This window comes from Lates calcarifer, linkage group LG18 (assembly GCF_001640805.2).
Source record: "Lates calcarifer isolate ASB-BC8 linkage group LG18, TLL_Latcal_v3, whole genome shotgun sequence".
NCBI lineage: Eukaryota > Metazoa > Chordata > Actinopteri > Centropomidae > Lates > Lates calcarifer.
Genome location: NC_066850.1, coordinates 1,382,545 through 1,408,339, shown reverse-complemented (window position 1 = coordinate 1,408,339; position 25,795 = coordinate 1,382,545). Strand labels below are relative to the sequence as shown.

Genomic DNA, 25,795 nt, shown 5'->3' with positions numbered 1-25,795 from the left:
TTGCAGCAACATCTGAATATTGTTGAACAGTCCTCTAATGACTAGCTAGACTTCTGTTACACATAGTCATGCACAGTATCACAAAGATACAGACAGAGATATATTTATAGAACATAAACACAGTCAGTCAAGGAGTGAGATTTATAACAGAGTGGGGCTGATGACATACGGCACTGTCCCCATGGTGGTGAGTCATAGCTCATCTGTCCGTCTCTTAAATCTTTGTCCAGCCTGTCTGAAACTTATTGCCACGGGGAAACCCACCTTGAATCGTGTCTTGATAGACAGCGGGTGTGTGGTAATGTGGGTGTGTATGTGAGAGACTTAAGTCAGACAAGTAGAGAGCAATCAAGAAAAGCAGGCACACAGAAACAAAAAGGCTGATAATACTGTGACTCGTAATCTCTCTCTCTCTCTTTTTTTGGTGCTTGAAACTCAGCTCTATCTCTTAAATCTGACCTCTCTTCAGACCGCTGCCGAACTTTCTGACTCACTCAAGTTTTCAGCCAAATTTGGATGCATCCCAAATGTAATCATGACAGTGGTACAGAGATCCAGCAATGACGTCTTTTACACCAGTATGTTAGCTCTGCTCAAGGTTCCCACAGCAGCTCTCCTGTTTTTGTATCAGCTTGACATAAAGAAAACCCACATTCTACCACATTTAAATCCTTAAAATTGAAATCTAAGTTGGTTTCTTTGCCCTTCACACTGTTATCAGCCAACTTCTGTACAGCCCATATAGTGCATAACTCCTGTCTTTAATGTCTTGTGAGCCTTGATGTTGCCTGAGGCCTTCTGCAGACAGGAACGTTACCTCATAACTATTCCTGTATCCCACTTAGAAAAGTGAAAAGTGAGGGCTTTTGTTGTCAGAGGGTTCAAGGCTGTGGAATGATTTGCCTGAGTCGTCCAGGTCAGCAGAATATGTATCATCTTTCAAATCTATCCTGAAAACATATGTGTAGTACTTACATAGTAGTTACCTTATCTGATGTTGTGTTTGCAGTGTTCACCTTTACCATGTTGTCTTTATTTAGTTGGCTAGTTGTTAATATGATGGAAGGTATGTGTTTGCACAGTTGTGATTGAGTGTTCTTCCATCACTGCAACCCTCAAGTCCTCTCAGCTGTAGGTCTGATGTTCTTCTGATATTCTTCCAAGTTAAAATGTTCATGTCTAATTATAACGTGTTCCTCATTTGGGTCTAAGGAAAGCTTCCGTTCAGCTCCTCTGCTCACATGTTCTGCTAATTAACCTTACATAACCTTATTACGATTATGATTTTACTACAGTTACTTTACTGACCTTTCTGCTTTACTGATCTGTCCCTTTGCCTTTTATGTCTTTTAACTGTGAGGGACTTTGTAACTCATTATTGGGAGGTAGTTTATAAATAAGGTCATTATTTACCTTTATTATTACACTGTTAAATATGCAGTGTGCCATCTATTATGTGGCTTTCTAAGCCATCATGTTAACCACTAACGATCTTAAATTATGTAAATCACATGCAAATTGTATTCTGCGTGGATGCTGTCATATGTACAATGGTTTACAGCATTCATGAGCCGAGAAAGCAGCTCATTCTTTGTGACTGTCAGATGAAGAAAACAGAGATGCAGGCAAGCAGAGCAGGGCCACTGACACAGAAACAGATGAATACAAAGAGAAAGACAAACAGCGCATATGAACAGAGGGAGGAGGAGGAGGACGGGTATAAAAATGTTAAGAGTGAGGGCAACACAGAGAGGGGAGAAAAGACTGATTGAAGGGCGGAGAGAGGAGAGGGAGAATGACAGACGCGCTGTATCCCATCCATCATGTAGTGTTTAAATGGCTTCGGGTGGTTACGTATGAGGGTGGAACACACATCAATCAGACTCAAAAGTTAGGACTGGGCACACACACGTCTCAGGCGGCTGTTTGCAGATTCTGGCGTCTGAAAAAGTTCATCTTCATTTAAAGCTTTGAAGTGTATGAAAACATCTTTGATGCAGTGAGGTTTCTTTGCACTGAAGACCCATTCTTCAGTTATTACATAGTGTAGTTGTTGGATTGCAGAGTTGTCTCCTTTTAACCCTAGGTAGCTAACAAAATATGAATGAAAGGTAATGTTTAGTGGGAATCATGGCATACATTTGCAAGCTAGGATAACTAGCTTCCACTTTCCGAGCAGGGCCTGGTTAGCCTAGCTTGCTAACTTTCTCTTTTGGAGTGGAAACAACACACAACACAACAGGTCCTTTCAAATGTTGAATACTGTAACTGGTGTATGACCAGGGCTATGTGGGGTCAGCAGTAATTTGTGGCGTCACTGTCAGATTTTACAGATTTGGTGACCTTCATTTGCACATTCAGTCTAAAAATGGGGACATTATTTTTGCCTTTGTGGCTTAATTTTGGTTTTGAAATCACCTGCTCGTGCATTCAGCTCCTTGCTCCACGAACAAGGATTTGTTGTCAAAGTCATATTCTCAGAGAAAACTGCAGATAACCCCGGTCCCTGTTGGTCAGCCCCAATTCCTGTTTCTCAGCATCTCGTCTCTCTAATTCTGCCTTTCTTGTCTGCTTTCACATCCGATCTCTCGTTCCTTTCCTCAGTCTGGGCTCCATGCTGTCGTTTCTTTGCTCTTCTTCACTTTATCTCCCCTTGCTGTCAGTCTTTTATCAGCCTCTCCGAGTACATCTGCACCGCTCTCATCTCTGTCTCTGCTTTTCAGTCTATCAGCTGCTGTCAGTGTTTCTGCCTCTCAACTTTCTTATTGAGCATCTGTAACTTTAGCCTAACAAACACCTCGGTTAATCACACGACAGCTGTACTATTGAGTTAAAACTAGAGTGATAAAACATCGAGGGAGAGGCGTCTTTTTAACAGACTGAGCACCCTAGTCTGTTTTAATCAGATTCCCTGTCTGTTTGTGTAAGAGAGGCTTCATTAATCTCATCCATGAAGGGAGGGGAAATGGGAATCATCACTTTGTTCCATGCTGTCTTTCAAGTCCAACACACACACACACACACTTTTGCCTTAGATTCACCCACGTAAACATACACAGGTGCATGTCAGTGCACACACTGTATGGTCGAATGGAGGGGAGCTGTTTCATAAGCCAGGTCATGTGAACAACATTTTTCCACACCCTGTTTTTCTCCTCACTTCCTCCACACTCCTCTCTTTCCTTTCTGTCTGTCCACTCACTTCTTCTTCTCTTATATTTGCCTCCCTCGCTGATCTCCTCAAGCATCTATAAATATTTTCTCATGCATTCCCTTTTTTTTCTTCTCCTCTGTCATCTGATCTGTGTTTTTTACTTCGTTCTATTTTCTGCTTATGTCCCTTTTATGGTCTCTGTCATGGCTCCTTGATCATCTCAGCTTCATATACAGTATTTTTATACATGGACTACCTTTATTTTGCTGTAATGGGGCCACTGGGCATTGGCATTAACTTCCCTGTTGACAGACTGTAGCTTCTTTAATTGCTCCATCTACAGTCCCTGCACTTCTTATTTATCTCTCTCCATAATCTTCCTTTCATACTGGATTAGAACCTTTTCTCCTCTTGAAATAGACTGATTCCAGCTATGACCCCATATCCTTATGATGGCTTTATTTAGTTTTATGTTCATTTGATTTATCATTTAGTCTTTAAAATCTCATTGTTCAGCTTCGTCACTTTAACGCTTTAATCTGTTTATACAAGACTAATGTTTCTTGGCTGCACCCTTCATCAGATGGAAACAGTCTTCATGTCGCGTCTCAGATTATGCACACTTCCCCAAACTTCAGTTAAACAAAACCTGGACAAACAACAGAAGTTTGTTGACTGTTCTTCCAGGTTGACAATGATATAAACCAGAGAAAATCAGAGGTTTAACATTTGAAGCTGGAGCCATCGTAAAACTCAGCATTTTTGCTTGATAGATGAGTTTAAAGGCGCCTCGTTTCTTGTGAAATGTCCCACATCAAACTGCATTGTGTGTATCCTTGAGGTCTGACAAATTTGCAAAGCTGATGTTGTTTTCAAGTATTTTGAAACCTGTATTGTTTTCATCCATGTTTACTAGTCTGTAGTTTTCCTCCTTCCTTCCTTTGTTGGCACATTTCTCAAAGCGTCACCACCGCCTGTAGATCAGTGGAGAAGTGTGAAACCATTGGAAAGGTTGCTAATTGCGTTGCTGCCTGCACATGCCAGTGAATGTGTGTCGTCATGGTTTAGACCAGACAAACAAAACCAGAGCCCTCATTAAAAGACTGGTGTTTAGAGGTCACACCACGGGGTACATTTAATTATGTTCATTTTCTGTTGTTCATCTAAACTCTTCATCAATAAATCATGTCAGCCCTGCTTTTTTTTTTTTTTTTAACCGGGGCTGCAAACTCCTCACTCACAAACTGCAGCTCAGTATTTCAGGAGAAGAGTGTCAGCTAAAGGCGTGAATCTGAAATGCCTGCGCTGTCCTCTCACTTAATTTTAATGTCTTGTCTTGTCCTCCCGCCTGCCTTTTGTCTCTCTTCGCTATTAACTCATCTTCTTTGAGCTGTCTTGTGCATCCTCACCTCCCCTCGTTTCTGCTGCCCTAAGGGATGTCGAAAAGAAAAAAACAAAATAACAGTACCTTAGAGGGATCGTGTGGTGTTTTAAATTTTTGGTTTCTCTTATCACACTTTGCCAGTGAGTTGTCACCTAGCGGGGAGTAGCTCCCATATATGCACTACATTTAGCTGAGACATGTCTGAAGCGCTCATTTAAATCCCCAGTGAAATACAGTATCTTAAATGCCCGGAGGACAGGGCACTCGAAGCACAGACAGTGGCAGCCTGATTCTAAATTTCTTGCTTTTCTACTTTCATGTTGTTTACTGAGTCATTTGTGTGAAGAGTGTTGTCCTGAGGGAAATTACTGTGTTATTTGCATTACTAGACAGCACTGACAGCAGTTTAATGCTGTATGGCCTGTATGAACAGTATGTATGTATATGTCAATACACTGTAGGTGTGTGTGTATTGACCTGTCGTCCAGTCTTGTTTTTGTCTAATTCTCTCCATCTCTCAGCTTTCAGAAGCAAGAGACAAGACACTTGAATGTGTGAATCGAACAGTTGATTACAAAGAGTTGAAAGGCAAAGACCCATCAACGGTAGAACTGGTCAAGAAAATTGAGCAGGTACCCAACAACACTGAATATTTTCACATAAGGATTTTAAAAACCGTGCTGCAAGTGCATAATCATAGTGTGTCTGCGTGTGCAGCTTGAGGTGAATCTAGCCGAACATGAGAGGCAGCTGCTGGAAAAGGAGCTCCTGGTGGACCAGGTGACCCGGCTCTCAAAGCCACTCAGCGAGCAGGCGGAGAACTGCCAACAGGACAGACTCTCACTGGGAAAGAAGGTAGACAACAAGATCCACTCGCACACAGGCAGAGATACACGAATCAGATAATACGGACACGAGCTCCAACACAAAAGAATACACACTCAGGTTCCACAGAAACACTCGTTATATCAATCACCTGTTGAGTTACAGTCCAGTGTTTTTAGCTCACACATTGTTTGAGGAGCATGTGCGGCCCATGTGAGGAGCATGCAGAGTGGGCATTTAGGAGTTCACCGAGCATTACAACTCTGCATTTCTCCACCTCTCTCTCTCACAAACTATAAAAAGCCTTAAACAAAAGCTAGTGGAAGAAGGTTCATCACACGTAACAGCTTGTGTAAGCATGTCATAATAACATGAATGAATGAAGATGAATGATGATGTTGAATCAGTGTAAGATTTACCCAGTCTGTGTGTGTGTGTGTGTGTTGTCTGCCTCCAGCTGAACGATCTCCGAACTCATATAATCAACACCAACCGTCGACTGATGGCCGTCTCTGCTGAACTTTCTGTGAAGCAAGCTGCTGCTTTGTCTCAACAACAAGAGATCAAGGAGAAAGAGCTCCAGGTCAGAGGTGGTGCTGGTCACTCACAGCACGTACAACCACAGTACGACTCCAGAGGTCGAAGCCGATATCTTAGTTGCACATTCACCCCTGAGTCTCCCACTGTCTTTCCAATTTGTTCCCGTCACTCTCCACTGACGGTGATCGAAGAGAGCACAAAGTGTCTCAAAAATCATTTCTCACCGTGTCCCATCTTCACCTCAAACCCATTTACTTTGCTTATTTGCACAGTAAAATAAATCAAGAGGGTAAACACAGAGAGACAAAATAATATTCAATAATAATTTTCCTAAATGAGAAAAACCTCCAGTGGAATCATAAAAATAAAGCACTGTCACTAAAAGACAACAAGAAACTATACAAGGACAGACAGATTAATCAGTGGTAACACAGTAAATGAAAGAACGAGGGAACTGAACTTTCACTTCCCTTCATCATGTTACGGTCACTGAAAACATGGGAAAGAGGTTGCCAGGCTACGTAGCTGTTAGCCTATCAGTAACTTCTGTAACCATAGCAACCGAGAAGAGTTTGATTGTTGACATTTGAGTGCTGAAGTATAAAGTCTCCTCACTCTTCATCTAAAAACCCACAGACTGCATCAACTGTAAGTTAATGTCTCTGTAACATATGTTCTTAACGTAGTGTTTAAATTAGTGTTTCCATGTTCCATATAGAAAGTCTCTCTGCTAACTTTTCAGTGTGTAATGCTAGCTGTAACTGTCAGTGGAGAGAAGCTGTAAACACAGCTGCATCTGGAGTTTGTAGCTGCTTCAGTCTGTAAGTGCTGTGTTCACACCACTTCTGGCTTTGTTTTGGTCTCCTGTTAACTCCTGAAGGAAACACCTGACTGTTAAGATGCAAGCAGCTAACTGCTAATGTTGTCTGCTGCTTGGTGCCCAGCAGGTAGCCTGCAGTTGGTTTTCTGCCTGTTGCACCTGGAGATGTTTAGAAGCTAAATCACAACAGTAGAGTTGAGGGGTGTAAAACCAAAACAGTGAGCTAAAAGATGCTAACCAGCTCAGTAGAGTGAACGTCGGAGGCGCCTTTCACATTTCATGTCTAGATTGTGTAGATTAAGTCTCACTGCTTTCTGTCTGTAACTAATGAAGCTGAGAGGATTTCTCACATGTGTGTTAATAACCTGAAGAGCCTCTGCAGCTGACGTACGCCTGCAGCGCGCCATACACACAACCACAAGCAGAAAATGCAGAGGCATAGCTTTGCCCAAATCCTGACACTAATACGACCATCTGTTTTCGAGCACAGTTCGAATTGAGAGAGTGCAGAGTGGACGCAGCGACAGGAATACAAAGTGAATGTTTCTCTCTGGCTGCCCCTGTGTTTCCAGATGGACAGGTGCCAGAGGCGGCTGGAGCAGGGCCTGCCACCCTGCCCTGAGATAGAGGAGGAGTGGAGGAGGATGCTCCGGGACAAGAAGAGGAGGCAGAGGGACAAAGAGGAGAGAGAGAGGGTAAAGAACACAACACACACACAAAGACCACTGGGCAGGAAGTGATTAAAGCAGCGAGGGCCGAGAAAAGAAGATAGAGTGACAAAGAAAAAGCAGGGACATGTCGCGGGGCGAGAATCGATTAAGATTCTGAGGCAGAAAAAACTGGGTCTGCTGTTTACCTGAACATGCACTGACAGAAAAAAACTACACACACACTCGCAGAGACTAGACAGCAACTTTTCACCACATGTACAAACACAGGACTAGAAGGGCAGACAGAGACAGGCAGACTGACAAACAGAGGTAGAAGCTGTCTACACAAGAAAGGAATCAGCACACACAGGAATCAGCTGTATCTGAAACCAGTCCAGCTGTCTGCAGCCTGTCTGTTGTTACACTGATCTGTATTTTCTCACCCAATTTATTTCTGCTTAAAGCTGCAGGCCCAGAAAGTCACCACAGCACTCTGCATGCACAGTGCCAAACCAGAAATCACATTTACCGTGCATCTGATGGAGGACTATACGTTTTTACGTCATTATTAATCATAATAATTTAAAGCTTCCTCTCAAAATAGAAAGGTGTGTGAACGTGATGAAAGGAATGGTTTTTTTCCTGTTTATTTATCTGCACTTCCTGCTATGTATTTGCATCCAAAGACATTATTCCGTGTTTTTGTGCGCGCTCCTTAGATCACATGCCAGCGGATAAACTGTCCATATGCATGAGGAAATCGCCATCTCTTTGAAGTCTCTGAGAGATTTAGGCACAGTTCATTTACATGCCGTTGCGGGTTGAAAGTCAAAGAGAGAGACTGTAGTGTCATGAGGATGTGTGCATATTTTTTTCTTTTTCATCAGCAGGAGGCCGCCGTGGTTACAAATTGATCCCTCAGCCACATTGGGTTCAAATCAGTTTTGTCAGCCACTGTCAGTTTTCTAGCAGACACACATCAGTTTTCCTGAAGCAGGAAAGACAGTTTGTAGCTACACTTAACAAATAACAGCACGAGTGAATTCACTTTTTAACATCTGTGCAGCTGTGTCTTGATATTACTTCATTCCAAAAGACAAAATCCTGTAGCTCGCTTCCTGCAGAGCCGCTCCATAATCACTGATCTCCTGTGTTTTCTTTTCTAGAAGCTAATATGAAAAAATCACAGGTCAGATTTGAATCCACCTTGAGATTCTGCATATCGCTGCTCTCGCATCTATTAAAAGAAATAAATGAACTGCTGTATTAATTATTCCATTTTCATCTTTACAATTCAGGAAAATTGAATTTTAGCTATTTAGTTCAAGGTCGCGCAGTCGTACATGAAATATTAAAACTGCCTCTGGTGTGTTTATGTGTGTGTGTGTGTGTGTGTGTGCAGCTGGCCGAAGAAGAGTGGAACCAGTTGCCTAACGGACAGTACACCACAGCCGAGTCCCGTCCCAACGCGTACATCCCCGAGACCGACGCGCTCCCTCTGCCCAAACCGTACGGAGCCCAGGCCCCGTTCAAACCGGGCCAGCCGGGAGCCAACATGAGACACATCCGTAAGCCCACAGTCAAACCCTTAGAGATCTAGAATAATGAAATGTGCACATTAAGACAGCTGTGTCATCAAGTCGCTGGTTTTGGCTGATTTTTATTCAAACTCCTTTACACACATTTCATCTTCACTCGAGGAATCAGCAGAAATTCAGAAACAAATGAGAATCAGAATTTTTCACTTTGTTTTCTGGTGCATTTTTCTGCATTTTGGTTCGTTCCTATCACACATTTATTGATCCATCAGCTCTCCTGCTCTTTCCTTCCTCCACCTCTCTGCCTCTTGTGTATGTTTTTGTTCTGACTGTCCAGCATACCACTGCTGTTTTGTCATGTGTGTGTGTGCTTGTGGACTTGCATCTGGTTGTGATTTTGTTTCCTTTTTTTGACATTTACTGGCAAGAGCTTGTTTACACTCTGCTTGCAGTAAGACTAAGTGTTGTAGGAGAGTGGAGGGAAAAGAAACTTCTCTTGTATCATGTCTGTGTCTGTTTCTGTGTTTAGCAACACATCTTTAGTCTCTACTACAGATAAATTCACTTCACATATTTCTACATATTCTTTAGTCTTGTTGCCATTTCTTCCCTCACACTTGTAATCTTGCAGCTGATGAATAAATTGGAATTGGTTTAAGCTCTAAGCTAGGCTAAGGGTGCCTGCTTAATGTCTGAAATGATAAATGTAAATATGGAGAGGAAGATCGGGCAATGAAAGAGCATAGAGAACGACAAAGAGAGGAGAATTTAAATGAAGAGGAAGGAGAGGTGGCAGTCGGAAAAGGCAGCGGAGGAGAGGCGAGGGAAAGAAATGGATAAAAGTGAAGCTGTAAATGAGGTGGAGAGTTCAGAGTCGGTTACCAGAGACCAAAAACAAAGTCGCCAGCCTCTGAAGCTTCGACAAATTTACTGGAAGTCTTTCTATCTGTGGATCTTAACTTAGGATAAAAGCTTTGGTGTCAAAGAGTGTGTACTGCAGCCTGTAAGCATGTGTGTGTTTGAGTGCCGAGTTCATGTGGGGGCCATTACTGCGTTTCCGAGAAAAATAAACATCCAGATAAAATCAGAATGTGGTGTGATCGATGTGCAGTAAATGTATTGTTACAGTGAAATAATAAAGTAATGGATTCATGGTTAAAAAATCTAAAGGTAATGACTGAACAGTTGATGATTATTAGCGATACCTAAAAGAAATGAATTCAGCAGTTCAAATGTCAAAACTAATGGATGAAGAGTTGACGGTGCTGATGAAGGGGTACCACAGCTCATCTACAGGGAGGTGGGGGCCACATTTCAGACAAAAAAGCCTGGAAACCAGCGGTGTACACCGTGTGGAGCTGGGTCTGTGATGCACGCTGTGTGAGTCAACCTCTGCAGAGGTTCAAGAGGCAGCAGGTTGAGTTTATCTGATTCTGAGCCAGCTCCATCCAGCCGGTGATGTGATGTGTGTGTGTGCACGATGATCCGCTGCAGGCTGACGGTGAGAGCTGTCAGATTAAGTCGGCCTCTCCCGATTTAACAGTTTGTGCTTATTAGCCAGCTACATAACACCAAGTGCATAACAAAGTGTGGAGGAGGCACTGACCAACCAACGGTTTGTTCTCATTTAAAAGAGGAATCCCCTGAAAGAGGAATGATTTGAAACTAAGTGTCCGGAGGTAACTCCAACAAGAAAGAAGTCACTGGGTACCAAAGCGTGATGGGTGTGTTCTTCACTAAATGTGACTCAGCGTGTGTGATGACGGATGCTGAGATTATTTCCTGACTTCGGTGGAACTCTGCTGAGTCTGTCCAAAACACTCAAATAGTCTCAAGAACACGAGAGCTCACTTCCTCCTCTGCAGAACTTTTCACGCCACAAACTATTGGACTGTGAGTTCAGATTGTTTCCTGATTTATCTCAAGGCTCCACAGTGCAGTTAGCGCTTTTTCAGGCTTCAGAGGAAATTAACTGGAAACAAAGTGAGCCAAGGCCTAACCATGTTCTTGAAAAGTATGGCAGTAAAAGAGGAAGATACGGGAGACTTGAAAAAAGAAATCTCTTTATTCACATTTCATCGTACAAAACTTTATAAACATGAGAAACATGAGTGGCAATGAAATCCCTTTTTTCAGAGTGTTATGTAATTTCTCAAATCAACATGAGATGTCAATATTCTCTGGTATTTAGTCTTAGAGGACGTGCAGCGTGCCAAAACTCAGAAGCTGTAAAAAGGATAATGAACACACACCGCACACACACGACCCACTACCAAAGAATTTCCTCATTTACAGTAAGAGCTCAGTCATGATTGAGGGCACACAGTCACATAATTGAAACCAGATATTTGAGTGTTTTTTTTACTTCAGCTCTTATTGCCTTAGTAACCATGTACATGTACTAAAGCATTTTCTGACTGATGGTGCAACGTGCACAGATCGACTGAACCACTGAGTTCATTGAATCAAGCAAAGTTTAAACCTCTTTTGTTACCTGCACCAAGAAGGTCATGTCTCACACAAAACAAGGTGGAGAGATGGGGCGTGGCCCCGGGGAGGATCCAGTCTAAAGGCCAAATATTCATTATCATTCATTATCAGCAAACTTCCTTTTTCCTGTATTTTTCTGTTATAAGAGACGGACAGACGTGTGTAGGATTATTTGGCCTTGGCGGAGGAATTCAAATGGCTGAGGGTTTTGTAGAAAAGCATATTTATATTTCACAAAGTGAAGTTGGTACTGAAATCATCAAGTTGAACTCAGTGGTGTTTAATCAACATCTTAGCTGCCTCAAAGCTTGAAAATCCCTCTTACTCATCTGCCTCTCTTCACAGAACCTCCTCCTTTAGATTTGGTATAAAGTTATGATCGGTGGATTTAGAGAAGTCAGTTCTAAACATCTAAATATCTAAGTGCTAGTTAGTCTCACTAAGCTGTTTCCTACTGCAAAGATTCTGTGTTGAAATCAGATTTAATGCACAGCAGCCACAGACTGACCACATCAGGCTTATTCTGTCTGCAGAGCTTTTGTCAGTATGTAATCAAGTTGATGGGGAGCAGCGGCGTTACAGGAAGGACAAACAAGTGTGTTTGATTTATAAATTCTGTCCATGTGCATAAATTGTATTTGAAAACGTGGGGAAGTTGAGGAGGCACTGGAGAGAACTGAAATTGAGTTAATATAAATAGCTGCCTGCTGATATTGATTTTCAATAAATAATTGAAAAGCATGTTTCCTGGAATTGATTAAGGAAAAGCTGAGGATCTAACTGTGTTCCCTATTGTGTTATAAGTTTTGGTTCTCCGTCTTTCCTTTCTGGGCGTCTCCACCCATCCACCCATCCCTCCATCCCTCCGCCCTGCCCTAATTTGTCATCAATCAGCAGGAGCTTGTTTATGAGCGCTCTGCCTTTCAATCTCTCCATTCATCTTTCACTCCAGGCCCCTCAATCATCCATCCATCCATCCGTTACTTGTCCTCAAGGCCCAGTCAATGATGACTGTGCTCTCAAACGCATTTTCCCCCTCATCTGTTTTTCTCTCGATCCAACCATCCATCCATCCCCTCCTCCTCCTCCTCCTCCATTCTTTCACTTCTCCTCAAAGCCCAGCAGTATTAGTGTCTGTTTCAGAGCCGTCTCCTCCACAAACCGAGCGTCCACGTTCTCCTGCTCCTCGAACGGGTTCAGAGCTGGAAGGCAGAGGGGAGGAGGTGGAGTAAGAAAGAGATAGGGCTTATTATAGAGGATTCAACACCAGATACAACCACACACACACACACCGTACCCTGCTTCATGATAGAGACTGCTGCCTTTTGACCAAGTGTGCACAGAAACACACAAGGAATACACACATTCTGTCTTAATCCTCCAAAGGCCTCTGTAGCTAAAGCAGGCAGGATATAAACACACACACACACACACATACACTACCTTGTTCCTCTATATCAGAGAGTACTTTTGCCAGGTAGGTAAGAGGCAGAAACTCGGGTCTGAAGCCGGGCTTGTCTCTGCCGGTGAATGCAAATCCCTGAGGAGGAAGGAAAAACACAAAAACACAACTGTGGATTCTGCTTCTTTTTTTACACAGTCAAGACAAATCTGCAGCAAATCCACAAACCTTAACTGACTTGTTTCCATTTATGAATAAAGTTAGCTGCAGTTTAACTTTTTTTTTCTTATCTGGTGTCGCACAAAACGCCACCGGCTCCCCACGCCAGTCTGCCGTGAACCAATTAGCTGACAGAAACTGCCCAACGCCGTCGTGAAGTGGGTAGATGGTGTGTTAGCTGAGCAGCCGGGGTCACAGTTTTTGATACATTTAATGAAGAAGGCAATTTTTCTGAGATGTTTAATGTGCATCTGGAAGACTTTCAGCGTAGTTTGCAAGTCTGCAGTGCATTCAGTGTGTGTGTGAGTGTGTGTGTGTGAGAGGAGAAAGTGTGTACTCTCCTCAGCGTGTGTGACGCGCTGCGCTGTGGTACCTTGTTTTTGTTGCCTTTCTCCAGCAGCGTCCTGACATAATCTCTGGAGATTGAAGCTGAGCTGATGGGATGATCCCACATATGGTAGATCCTCTGCTCCATAGGCTGCACACACACACACACACACACAATAGAGTTTACATTTTAGGCATGTAGCTCATGTTGTCATAAAAAAATCATCCCTGGAGCATGTGAACATCTGCGCCTTTCTATTTCGCCAACTGGAACTGAAAACCATTACTGTGGAGCTGACTACTAATGAGGGCTTCCAGAGAAATCATATTTTTCGGTGTTGTGAAACGTGCACCACAGTAATAAATAAATCCTGAGCAAACAGAGAGCAGCGACGTGACTGACAATAAGAAAGAATGCAGCTTTCCCTCAAGGCTGCTTTCTGTCCAGCTTCAAACACGCTGCCAAGTTGATACAGAGCTGCTGAACCACTTCAAGGATTGTTCTTCTGTCAGACGTGAGAGGAAACAACTTACGCAAGGATTGAAGTTCCTCAGCTCATTAATACATATAGGTTTACACGGAATAATCAGGGCTCAAAACATATTTAAGAACATGCAGCTCTTTGAAAAATAATCCTGATTTATAGTAAAAGCAGAAGGCGACGTGGACCAATCTTCTGTCATGGTTCTTTTATATCATGATACAGATCTTTTTCTAGACGTTAACGGCAAACTTAAATACTCTCTCACTTTGGACAGTGAATCCAAACCTGAAGGTTCTGGCGACCTGTGTACCTCCACCCCCCCCCATGACCCTAAAAGGATAAGTGGTGGAGCTATAGAACACATGGATGGGAGTAGGTCATTTTGCAACATGTGACAAGAGGTCAAGTTAAGAAAACGCTGCTTTCAGTGGCGAAAAGCTCAGGGAAAAAAAACAAGTAAGGAACCTTGTGATGAGGGGAGCTGGGCTTAGTCAAGGTACAAATCTCCAACAGTGGGCACACACTTCCTGCTATCTAGCTCTATGAGAGAGTGTGTGTGTGTGTGTGTTGTACCTGCTAAATCTCTCCTGCCTGCCAAACTAACCCAACAACAGTCTGACGGGCAGGAAACAGAACAGAGACACTAAACACTCAACATTCCTCTGATCACAATGCGGATGTAACACACACACACACACACACACACACACACACACACACACACACACTCACAGCTACAAAAGAAATATACTGTACCCACACTGGAACACGTGGAAGTTACACAAGAGTTAGGACATAAACACACACACACAGGCTAAGCAGACAACTGCATGCACAGCCCCCTCCCCAACACACACACACACACTCATACACACACTTACCAGCCAGTTACACAAGTGCTTTGTGATTGGCTTGAGGGGGGCTTGAGGGAGATGAGGCCTAAAATAACTTCAAACTCTTAATTGGACCAGAATGGGAAGTTTTGGGGAGAGAACCATTCGAGAAAAGATCAAACCTTCCCCCCTCAGTAACAGACAGGATTATGCATTGTTTCACTCCTCATACCATCCCAGGCTGAGGAATCCACTCCGGACCAGGCCTGGAACATTTCATCTCTGTCCTCCAGGTTTTTTTTTTTTCACCCAGCATGTCATCATTTGGACGGCTGAGAATATGCTGCAAAAATCTTAACTACTCCTCACCCTGCATAAAAACTTCATGTTTGGCCACACACACACACACACACACTCTCATAAGCAGAAGTACCTCAGGGAGTCTCTTAAGTATGCTGAACTTGAGTCTCTCGTTGGCGTCGCTGTTGTCCAAATCTAAACACAAAACGAAAGGAAAAGAGAGGCGCTAATTACTGTTCCGAAAACAAATCTGACATGGGAGGAAAATCCCAGATTATGTGGTGGCCAGCTGACCAACGGCATCCTCATCAGCATGCTAACACCCCAAACTGACACAGTGGACAGGATGAACACACATTAAAAAGAGCATGTTGGTATTATCACCATTAGCATGCAAATGTTAGCATTTAGCTTTGGTTTGAAAGAAAAATGGACGCCTGGTCAGCAAATCAAAGGTCTGCACTCAGGCTACGGAAGACTAGTTAGACTGTGTGTGTTTATAATGAGGCAGAAAGTGCACACCTGCCCGGCCCATTATATTACAGATATGTAGATATTTGATTAATCCCTGGGGAGAAGTGACGCATGAACTCTCTCACTTCAAAGTAATGCAACTGCCTTTTCCCTCACTTTGAAGTTTGAAACCATTTGGACTCTGTCCTTTAAATAATCTTTTCATCTCCAAGGATCTTTGTTTGTTCTGTTCATGAGAAAGAACCATGTAAACTACACCCCGATCGAGAGCAACGAGGGAGGCCAGATATTTTGGTTTTGTTGATTTCAGTGCCAAGTCACAGTGTTTGGTTTTTGAACATTTTTTCCGTTCTATGAAATCCAATACAAGATAAACAAAACACACATTATCATTGTCTTTGAGTGAAGGAACGAATCCCCATGGTAGCTGAACTCTACCTCTGACTTGAAGTGAGTCAAGTGAACACGTCACACGGACTGTGGTGTGACCTGCTTGGGCATTTAAAGGCCGTTTACATCTGTCCGTCATAGCAACTGTTCTGTGGCTTTTTAGGGTTTTCTGTCGTGTTTCAGAAAGTAGTTCACCACAGGTGTGGTACAGCTCAGCCACCTGTGTGACTGTGGTTGAAACTGGCGCGATGCTGAGAACTGTGAGGCTGTAGTTTGGAACAGAGGATGCCATGTGTTCAATGATCCCCAAAAATTTCAGCGGGGTAGATACGAGTGTGTGGATTAACATCCTGTTGGAAATTCTTCTATTTAACTATCTATCTATCCGAGGTGACAGTGTGCCTCTGAAGACTTGAGTGCTACAAAAACAGTTTTTGACCCCATTAGCACCATGACCACAGACCACTGCATGTGGGTATATATATGACTAGTTAGGGTGTCTCACAACCAGGTCAGACAGCCTGAGCTTGACTCAATAGTAGACATTTCTACCTCCCAGACTCGCTTCAGTTTAGTCTCATCACTCCTTCATCTCTCTCCTTCATTCCCCATCCATGATGAGTGTTAACGGGAGCTTCAACATCACCAGCTGCTCCTCCTCGGGATCTCCTCTGACCTCCTGCCTCCACCTCTGGTACATCTGCGCTGGTGTGATTATCGCAGTCATCTGTCTGCTTGGTATCCCCGCCAACATCGCCGTGATAATCACGCTCAGTCAGCATCTTCACGGCTCCACCATGTCGCAGCGCCTCTTCTTCAACCTGGCGGTGTCGGACCTCCTCTGCCTGCTCTGCCTGCCTTTTGGCGTGGTCATTTTCTTCAGTGGATCGCATCTGACACACAGCGTCTGTCAGTTTCTCTTCTTCTTCTTCTTTTTCTGCATCAGCTCCGACTTAAACATTCTGGTGCTGATAAGTATTCAGAGGTACTACCAGGTATGTAAGGCTTTGTTTAGATGTTTAGGTAAATGAACAATGTGTAAAAGTAGTGACAGCAGCAAGCAGTCAGATATCAAACTAAAAATGTCCATTTCATTTGACAGATTCTTCACAATGCAAAGTGGGAAAAGCTGGGTCGTAACTGGCAGCGGTTGTTACTGATGTCTGTGTGGATGCTCGCCACCCTGGAGGCTCTTCCAGTTGTGTTTTCACTAACAGACGTGAAAACCAAGAGTGAGCAGACTGACTTCCGTTCCTGCAGCAATCAAAGGATCGCACCGATGCTTGAACAAGTCTACATCATATATATAGTGTTCAGCCAAATAGTCTTGTTGTCCTTCTATGTGCTACTCGTTAGAGGGGTCAAGCGAATTCAAAGGCCCAACAAGAAGCAGTGTTACGAAAGAGTTACAAAACTTTTCATTCGAATCATCGCCGTCTACCTGGTTGTTGGCTTTTTTCCTCTCATTCTTCGTACACTGTACGTGTGTGCGCGTTTAATGGGCTCAGAAAAACTGCTTCATGTTAGTAAGATGCTGACGTTTGTGGAATGTTTTTACTTTTTCAATCACTGCTTGAATCCATTCCTGTATTTCTTTGCTTCTCGGCATTACAAGAGAGTCCACAAGAGTTCCCTCCTTAATGACAACTCCTAATATGATGATGAATGTGGTTTGACAGACATCAAAACAGGAATTTGCTCAAGTCAATCTCACTGATGGTGAAGTACTGAATGCTGTATGCTTTGTACATTATTTGGACTGAATGTATCAGCTTGGATACAAAACTTTTTTGTTTCTGTTATGTTTCTGCTGCATTAATGTATTTCATATCTTATTATATAATTTTGTATATGTATATATTGTATATGTAACTTACTATACTCACGTCATACTTCCATACGGCTTCCATTTTCATATAATAACAAGATTTTAAACAATGATTATTTTTGTTTTGTTTTTAAGACAGTGTGCCTTACATAAAAAGAACATTCTACAAAACAGACTTTGTGATTTACACTGGCTGAATGAATGAATTTACTAACTAACTACTTACTAAACTAACAAGAATTCAAGTCTTGGGAAACCAGAGTGACCACGTCAACATGTTGATGGAGAGATATTTAACATGTACACAAAGACTTAGCTGTGTGTTCATGTTCATGGTTGTGTGGGCAAATTTTGGTTTAAAACCATCCTTGTGGGGACATTTTTGTATTGTGGGGACATTTTTGACATTTTTTCCCACCAAATTCAAAAAGCTGTTCAATGGTTAAGACTTGGTTTTAAGGCTGAGGTTAGACTTTGTGATTAGCACAAGGGGCTAGGGAATGCATCATGTCAACGAGTGTCCTCACATCTACTGAAAAACCAGGAAACCAGGCGTTTGTGTACCTGTCATGAGCCGAGACAGAAAGGTTTCGGTGAGCTGCAGGAAACCATGATCAATGTACTGTAGGAAGGTCTGATGAGGGAGGCAACGCACAGCAAACACTGCTAACAGAGTGTGATAGCCTGGAGGGAGAGAAAAAAATGTAGGGCAAAACAAGAAAGAAGAAGAAGAAGAGAAAGGAAAGGAAAAAGCAAATCAAGACTAACAGTGTGCAGTCACGCTAGCGGCTATGTAATATGCACTAAACTCACAATTCAGCTAAGGCTAATGGAAATTTCATTACAACACAAGTGTACACCTGACTGCACAACGTCTGCACGCAGGTGTGTGATTTTTTTCCAACATAAAAGGAAACGAGCTGAGTATGTTTGCTGTTCTACAGTCTCACACTCACATTCACACCTGCAGCCTCAGTGTTAAGGGTGTACTGCCATGCTTCAGGGCATCTGTCATTTACTTTCTTACTCCCACACTTTAGGATTCTGACCCACAAACTTTTGCTCATGAGCGACTAAAATCACAGGATTGTGTAACGGGGGGGAAAATGAATTCAAATGATTGAAAATGTATTCACACTCTGCTTTACCCATGTCTGCACTATGCTAATGTTTAACATATTTTTGGTTACATTAGTGCGGGGGAGAGTTGGTCTTTTGTCTCTCAGTGCAAACACGCATTGTTATTCCGGGTGAGACAGAGACAGACTGGATTATAACAACTGACAAAGTGAAAGTGTGTGGGTTTTACCGGGTGGGAGTGGCAGGCAGAGACCCCTCGTGGCTTCCAGGATCCGAAACATGAAGTGAAACACGGACCATTCGGCTGGACTGCCCCGCTGTGTCCTGGAGCGCACACACACATATAAACACAGAAAATGTTACATAACGTGAGCGCACATGTGAAGAGGGGTCACCGACAATTTGCACATGTGGACAAACACGCACACACAGCGGGGGGGTGATCGGAGCACACACGTGTGAAGATGAACACACACATTCTGTCAGCGCTTTACATTAGTTAAAAACATGACTTTAAAGAAGACACACACACACACACACTGTGGAGGGAGGGCTACTCACAAGCACAAAACACGAGGGCCGAGTTTGTACTTCAGCCAGACGGACTCCAGCATGTGTCTGATGAGCTCCAGCTACACACACACACAAACACACACATGTAGGTGCTTAGGGAAAGATTCAAATGAAACATTTTCTTTGACGTGCAGTTTGAGTCAGAGGCCTGAACGTTTCTGTGCTACACAAGCAACTTCTCTGAAAACATGCAATGTAGACATTTTTCTGCAATGACCACGTGGAAACGTACACCCATTTTATGATCAGTTTCCTTACTTCCCTCTTTTTTTTTCCTACTTCCCATTTTCATTTCCACTGAACAAGAGCGGCGCAGTGGGAACCCACATGTTTCAACACAAGCACGTATCTGACAGTATCATCCGGGATCATTCGACCGCACTTGACTGACGCGTGCCTGCTGCGTGCTGAAACACACACTCGCTTCTTTCTTTCTTTCTTTCCATGAACGACCACTCTCTCATCTCCTGTAGAATAACAGGAAGACAATCTGCCTCATTCACATCCTGTAGCAGTGGGAAAGCCTCCACCACCAACGTCCTCCAGTGACCTCAGGGTGGGAGTTTCAATTAGCTTCTTTTACACAACAGACTTAAACTATAGAGGTGTTGAGGACAAATGTAATAATAAGCTCCTCTGGGTTTTTTTCACTTCTGCACTGATAAAATGTTTTTTCAAGCATATTAAAATCTCTTTAACTAAAAACTGGTGTGTGATTTTTCTTTTGTTTCAGCTTTTTGTTTTTTGTTTGTTCATTTTCCTTCATTTCTTATTTTTAATTAATTTACTTTTATATTACTTTACATCATTATTTCAAATGAGTTTTTCTCTCTTAACCTTTTATTTTTTGTATTGAATATATTTATTTGTTCTTTGTTTATTGTTCTCATTACATTTTTGTCACAGTTCTGCTTCATTACTTTTCCACCTGCCAGCCACGCCCATCTCATCAGCCAACTCAGCTCACCTGTGCCAGTGCACCTCCACCCACCAATTGAGCCGGTATTTAAGCCTCTTCAGTTCACTCACTCTTGTTCTTTGCCATTTCTGATGCAAGACTTTCCAGCCTCCTTGTCTGTATTGATCTCCTGTCTCTGACCCTGAGCTTGTCCGTGCCCTTTGGATTTAGTTTGTGGCTGTGTGAACTGTTTCCTCGGGATACTGACCTGCTGGCTTCTGTGTTCAGGCCCACTCCCTCAGATTTATCTGCCGTCCTGACTGTTACCTGGTTTTGAAACTATTGTCTCCTGCCTGCTCCCTGACGGTACTGATGCCTGCTGTTAAATAGACTGTGGGTGCTAGTTTGTTTCAGGGATGAGCCACACTGGCTGAGTGCTGCAATTGGGTCCTACTACTTTATCTTTTTTATTTTTATTTTTTAGGCCATTTTCTTTTCATTACTTCTTAATTAGTTTTATTTATATTACTATAATTTATCTTGTCTTTCTTGGTTGTTTTCCATGTGTTGGTCATGTACTGTTTGAGAAAATCTAGATTATGTTCATTGTGTAATAAGATGAGCTGATGTGTGTGACTGAAGCTGGTCAGTGTGGTGGAAAAGGAACTCACATTCTTTACTTACGTAGAAGTTTGAGCAGCAAAATGAAATAAAAGTTTGGTCACTCTGACTAATGCATGATTATCTCTGGTCAGATGATTAATACTGAAACATCAGTTCCTGCTGTAGCTGCTGGAGAGATTCCCTGTCCTGTGGACAGTGGCTACATGGAAACTAACAGTGGGATTTATACATTTAGATTTATATTGGAGGTTTTGTAAACACATGATACAAGTAACACTGCAAAAATCAAAAACCGTGTTTATAAGCAAACAGTTTTTCCACTGCTCTGTTAATGGTATAAAATAAATTATTCAAAGTTTAATTTCTTGTCCAGCTAACATCTCTTGTGCTCGTTGCTCATTGTAATACAGGCCCCTGACAATCAGTAAATAGATAAAAATATGTAGCAGAGATTTTTGTGCTGGAAAAAGGCAAACAAGTGATTTAAAGCTACAGATTCTCTCGCAGTAATCCCTGTGTGGTTTCCTATTAGAATAAAATCCAGAATCAGCGATTTGTCTTAATGAACCTCAGCCTGACAAAAAGACTGGATTTACTCTGTGGGTCCCCTGCTGAAAAAAAGTTTAATAACCTTGGGTATAGAATAACTTTTCTGCTGCATAATTAAAAATATTCCAGCCTATTTCAGTTCATTGCATTACTTTTAATATGTATTCCTGCTTTGAGTAATTCATATTCAGCGATCAGTGGGTCGTTCTTTGCTCTGACACTGGCTGTGTTTCTGAAAAGGAATGCATCTTGGTTGTCTGTAGCAACAGAGATGGGAAATAAATAAATATGACAATAATGTACTGTGGAGCTGTAATCTATCATAGCAGAAGTTCCCTGGCTCTTAAAAGCTGTAATCTTTTTCACCCCCAACTTCTCCCCCATGTCAACGCAACCATTAGTCTCAATAAGCACCAACAAGAGGGAGAGATGTTCTTTATTTGTGGAAGGGAAGTCAGCCGTCTTTGAAATACTACCACCCTGAGTTTTTAAAGTATGAGTCAGCTTGATGTGAGTTCACATTGCTCACTTGTGAGTTAGTCGACTGTTCTTTAAGTAAAATGTCCCCCAAGCCTCCTTCTCCTGGGTTTTTCCTGTGAGTATGTTTTAATAAGTCTGGCTCCCAGGATGGGAAACTTCTTCACTCTGAGCGAGCGGAATAAATTCAATAATCACCGCGTTTGTCTGTTGCGGAGCAATGCCGACAATGATTACAGACACGCCTGTTCCTGCTACTTTCATTCTGAGGCGGAAGGCACAGGTTAAAACTCATGAGCCTGTCGCGCCGAGCCGTCGACAGATCCAGCTGTGAGCAGGGAGGATTTCTTTGTTGTTTTTTCGCTCTGTCATTTGCAATTCCATAAAGTCCCAAAACGTCGTGCATCCTGCTTTCTATTCAATTCCTGCCTTACCCTTGGCCTGATTTAATACTGCTGTGGTGATATATGCTGCATGTCTGCTTTCAGCGGCTCCTGGCTGTGAAAGGATTTACCTCCCAGGAATACTAAAGACTGACTTTACAGAACCAAGTGCCTCTATAGGGTACTGAGACAGCGAGCGGTTCCGTCTTTCCACTTGCTTATACAGATCCCACCTGCCTCTCTGTGGGTGGATACTAAGGGTACAATGAAGTGGTATCTATAAACCTTTATATCCACTGGATAACATTGATTGGAAGGTGTTTGGTCTGCAATGATGTTGAATAACACCAGACGAACACCCGGACCCAAAGTGTCTCAGCTCAACATTGAATTGTAACAAGATGATTAATGTTAATCACCTAAGGAAAAAAGTGTAGAAACTACAGTTTACAATTTATTCTAACTATTTCTTCGCCGGGAGCTTTATTTAAGCTTTATTTCTCAAAGTGTCAAACTATTCCTTCATTGTATTAATTCCACTTTCATGTTAGCTCTACGCTGACCAGCAGGTGTCAGTACTGAGCAGAGAAACACGGCAGTGCAACAGCAAAGAAGCAAATAAAACCTGAATGTAAACAATGTGGTTTGCAAACCTTTTTTTTTTTTTTTCTTGACTTGCATTCAACATCTCAAGGATGCACACGATGCACTTTGGTGCTTCACAGTGAAAACCCTCTGTAGAGCACCTTTAAACTCACTGTCATCACTAAATGTTTTTGTCAGCTCCTCCCTTCTCCCATCTGGATTAAGGTGGCTGGACAGTCAGAGCAAAATGTTTAGACAGATTTTTGACAACCCGAAACTAAAAATAGCGAGGATGGTGAAAATAGGATTTTGAAAAGTGAGAAGTCTGCAGTCGCAGTTAACTCTTTGGTGGATGCATAATGCTAGAAAGAGTGGTTGAGGATGAATATCTTAACCAAAAAAAAGATGTTTGTTTTAGAGGACTGAGACGGCGACTTGATGGCTTCCAGCAACCTCTCTAAACTAAAGAGCACACATCCATCTGTGAGCTCCGTCAAAGCATTTAGCTGAAGTGGAAAACCCACTGCCTTTTCCTCTCTGTGAGTGCCACTTAACCTTCCCAGAAAAAGAGTAAGGGCAAATATTAAATAAATAAAACCTGAAGAGCTGTGCACCGTTAGAAGAATTGGGTTCAAAGAAATATAGAGAGTTCCTGGACCTCTCTTTATCTCTGACCAACACACACAAACACAAACAGTGCACCAACCAGTTTGGCTACGTAGCAGACAACCAGTGAGTCAGTTTTCTTCTTCCCCAGTCGAGGCAGGTGCCTGTTGAGATGTTCTCGAAGCTTGTCAACCATCTGCAATGCAATAACACACACTAATTATTTTCTGTGCATGTGCTCTGTGTGTGTGTGTGTGTGTGTGTGTGTGAGTGTGGCTTACAGTAAAACTTTGTGTTTGTGCGTTTTAAGCATACTTTGCTGTGCACTCAGCAAGGTCAAATTGAGTTCACCTCGACTTTTCCCCCGACTACAACATCCCAAAAATTGATTTAACCATGAGAGGAGAGGAGAGGAAAGGAGAAAGGAAAGGAGAGGAGAGGAGAGGAGAGGAGAAAGGAAAGGAAAGGAGAAAGGAAAGGAGAGGAGAAAGGAAAGGAGAGGACAGGACCTGTGGATGTGTGGGGTGACCTGATATCCATCTGGGAGAAGAAGGGAAAGAGGAGGAGAAAGTAGAGAGGGAAGGGGGTGAGCAGAGAAAAAGAAGTGAAAGGAAAGAGGTGGGGGAATGGAAGCGATGGAGGGAACAGAGAAAGACAGGAGGAGAGGGTCATTCTAAGAATAGCCGAGAGACTGCTAGCATCTCGACCGAACTCCATTAAACTGCAGCTATCTGCTCTTTAAAAACTGTGCTGAGCACAGGGAAAAGCAGAGGATATGAAATTGTCCATCAAACAGGATACAGTTTTAAAAAAAGAGGCAGGACAGGGACCTTAAGATGCCCTTTTTTTAAAGTGTCGACTCATCTGAAGCGTAACAGGAGCTTCACCTTAAAAGATGACTGTGGAGGGAAGTAATCGGCTGTCAGCGTTTCACAATGGATCTTTAGCGGTCTGTGCATCAGCCCACGTTAAAGGAAGAATCCACCTCTCAAACTGCTGTATATCAACAATATGGGATACAATGAAGTGTTTCATTATTACCCACTCTGTCTTTATTCTGCCTCATCCACCTCTGCTACCTTTAGTGACAGTGTACACACGCGCTGCATTATACAGTTATTCAGAGGGAAATAAAAAGGACATCAGAGTCGGCGCCGTATCTGAAAAGCTACTGATAAACAAGCTGCAGCTGATGTGTTTGATTGTCTGTGGCGCTCCTGCTCTTTGATTTGGAGTGTCAGAGTTAACTGTGATCGTTTGGAAAGCTGAAGGTCTCTCTGCTTTTGAAAACGTTTTGTCTTGCCTGTTGGCTTTCAAGAGGTGCAAACTAAAATCCTTCCAGCATCTTTTGGCTGACGGGGGATTGTGATGCTGTATTATATATCTCATTACAGATTAAACAAATGAGTTGTAAGATGCTAAGCTAGGCTAACCGGCTGCTGGCACTGTCACTCATAGTAATTAAAGCCAAATTTAACTAATTTAGTGCCACATTGTCGACTCTGCTCTACACTATCCTCCTCATATAACGTCAAACTGACATCAGTCCTTGCTCAAAGCCTGTGTTTCGCCTCAGTCTCAGAGGTGTGGGATGGGGTGGAGGTCAGGGCTCAGTGCAGGCCACTCAGGTTCTCCACCACCACAACGGGAAAACCATTTCTTCACGGATCTCGCTTTGTGCTTAAGGTCACTGTCCAGACAGGAGAGGGCCTTCCCAAAAATGTAGCCGCAAAGTTGAAAGGTACATTAACATTTCCCCAAAGAAACACAGCCTTCTAACTGTAAAACATCTATCTGTGTAAATGTACTGAGGCCACTGACTGGCTTCAGCTCCACTCTCTCACCAGGCCTATGAGCACCCTCTGTTGATGGTCCTCCTCCTGGAAAAGTGGCACCAGCTTCTTATCTAGAAGAGAACAAGCAACAGAGAGTGTGTGCACATAAAAGAGACGTATGAAGAAAAGCCTTGATGCTGCATCTATGCTAGACTGACAATCACAGGTAGCCTCAGGTGTGTCAGTGCAGTGAGATCATTAAAAAGGCCATCAGTAGAAATGGAAGAATCCAAAAACTCTGGCTTGTTTATGGCTTTAATAAAAGAAAGGAGGACTGGATCTAAGACATTAATAGATTCTTTTGGGGATGTGCTTTCACTTTAAAAATACATCCCAAAGCTTGAGGGAGTTTTGACACGATCCTGCAGTGTGTGTGTGTGTGTGTGTACATGCTGCGGTTGTTTCATGTCAGTCACACAAAAAGTGGACCACGCTCCAACTCAGTTACTTTAGATGAATTATTTCACACACTTGCAGACACAAACACACACCATCTTTTGATCACTTTTCCACACATGCGAGAGGC

The 25,795-nt window shown here is 42.8% G+C and overlaps 3 protein-coding genes across 3 annotated transcripts in view; 2 read left to right on the top strand and 1 right to left on the bottom strand.

Moving 5' to 3' along the window:
- The window catches only part of ccdc146 (coiled-coil domain containing 146), a 41,481-nt gene extending 31,905 nt beyond the window's left edge, over window positions 1-9,576 (top strand). Inside the window, exons 19-23 of the mRNA XM_018685156.2 lie at window positions 5,060-5,170; window positions 5,256-5,393; window positions 5,821-5,946; window positions 7,296-7,418; window positions 8,776-9,576. Coding sequence (XP_018540672.1) covers window positions 5,060-5,170; window positions 5,256-5,393; window positions 5,821-5,946; window positions 7,296-7,418; window positions 8,776-8,973 — 696 coding nt within the window. The 3' untranslated portion in view covers window positions 8,974-9,576. The remainder of the gene's footprint in view (window positions 1-5,059; window positions 5,171-5,255; window positions 5,394-5,820; window positions 5,947-7,295; window positions 7,419-8,775) is intronic.
- Window positions 9,577-10,954: 1,378 nt separating this feature from the next.
- The window catches only part of gsap (gamma-secretase activating protein), a 28,338-nt gene continuing 13,497 nt past the window's right edge, over window positions 10,955-25,795 (bottom strand). Inside the window, exons 24-32 of the mRNA XM_018685184.2 lie at window positions 25,279-25,340; window positions 23,535-23,630; window positions 19,301-19,371; window positions 18,969-19,063; window positions 18,224-18,343; window positions 15,101-15,162; window positions 13,396-13,500; window positions 12,845-12,941; window positions 10,955-12,603 (exon numbers count right to left, since the gene is read on the bottom strand). Coding sequence (XP_018540700.1) covers window positions 12,503-12,603; window positions 12,845-12,941; window positions 13,396-13,500; window positions 15,101-15,162; window positions 18,224-18,343; window positions 18,969-19,063; window positions 19,301-19,371; window positions 23,535-23,630; window positions 25,279-25,340 — 809 coding nt within the window. The 3' untranslated portion in view covers window positions 10,955-12,502. The remainder of the gene's footprint in view (window positions 12,604-12,844; window positions 12,942-13,395; window positions 13,501-15,100; window positions 15,163-18,223; window positions 18,344-18,968; window positions 19,064-19,300; window positions 19,372-23,534; window positions 23,631-25,278; window positions 25,341-25,795) is intronic.
- LOC108888936 (urotensin-2 receptor) lies at window positions 15,173-18,193 on the top strand. The gene is made up of 2 exons (XM_018685185.2): window positions 15,173-16,826; window positions 16,934-18,193. The coding sequence occupies exons 1-2, from the start codon at window positions 16,446-16,448 to the stop codon at window positions 17,483-17,485; spliced, it is 933 nt and encodes a 310-aa protein (XP_018540701.1). The 5' UTR covers window positions 15,173-16,445; the 3' UTR covers window positions 17,486-18,193.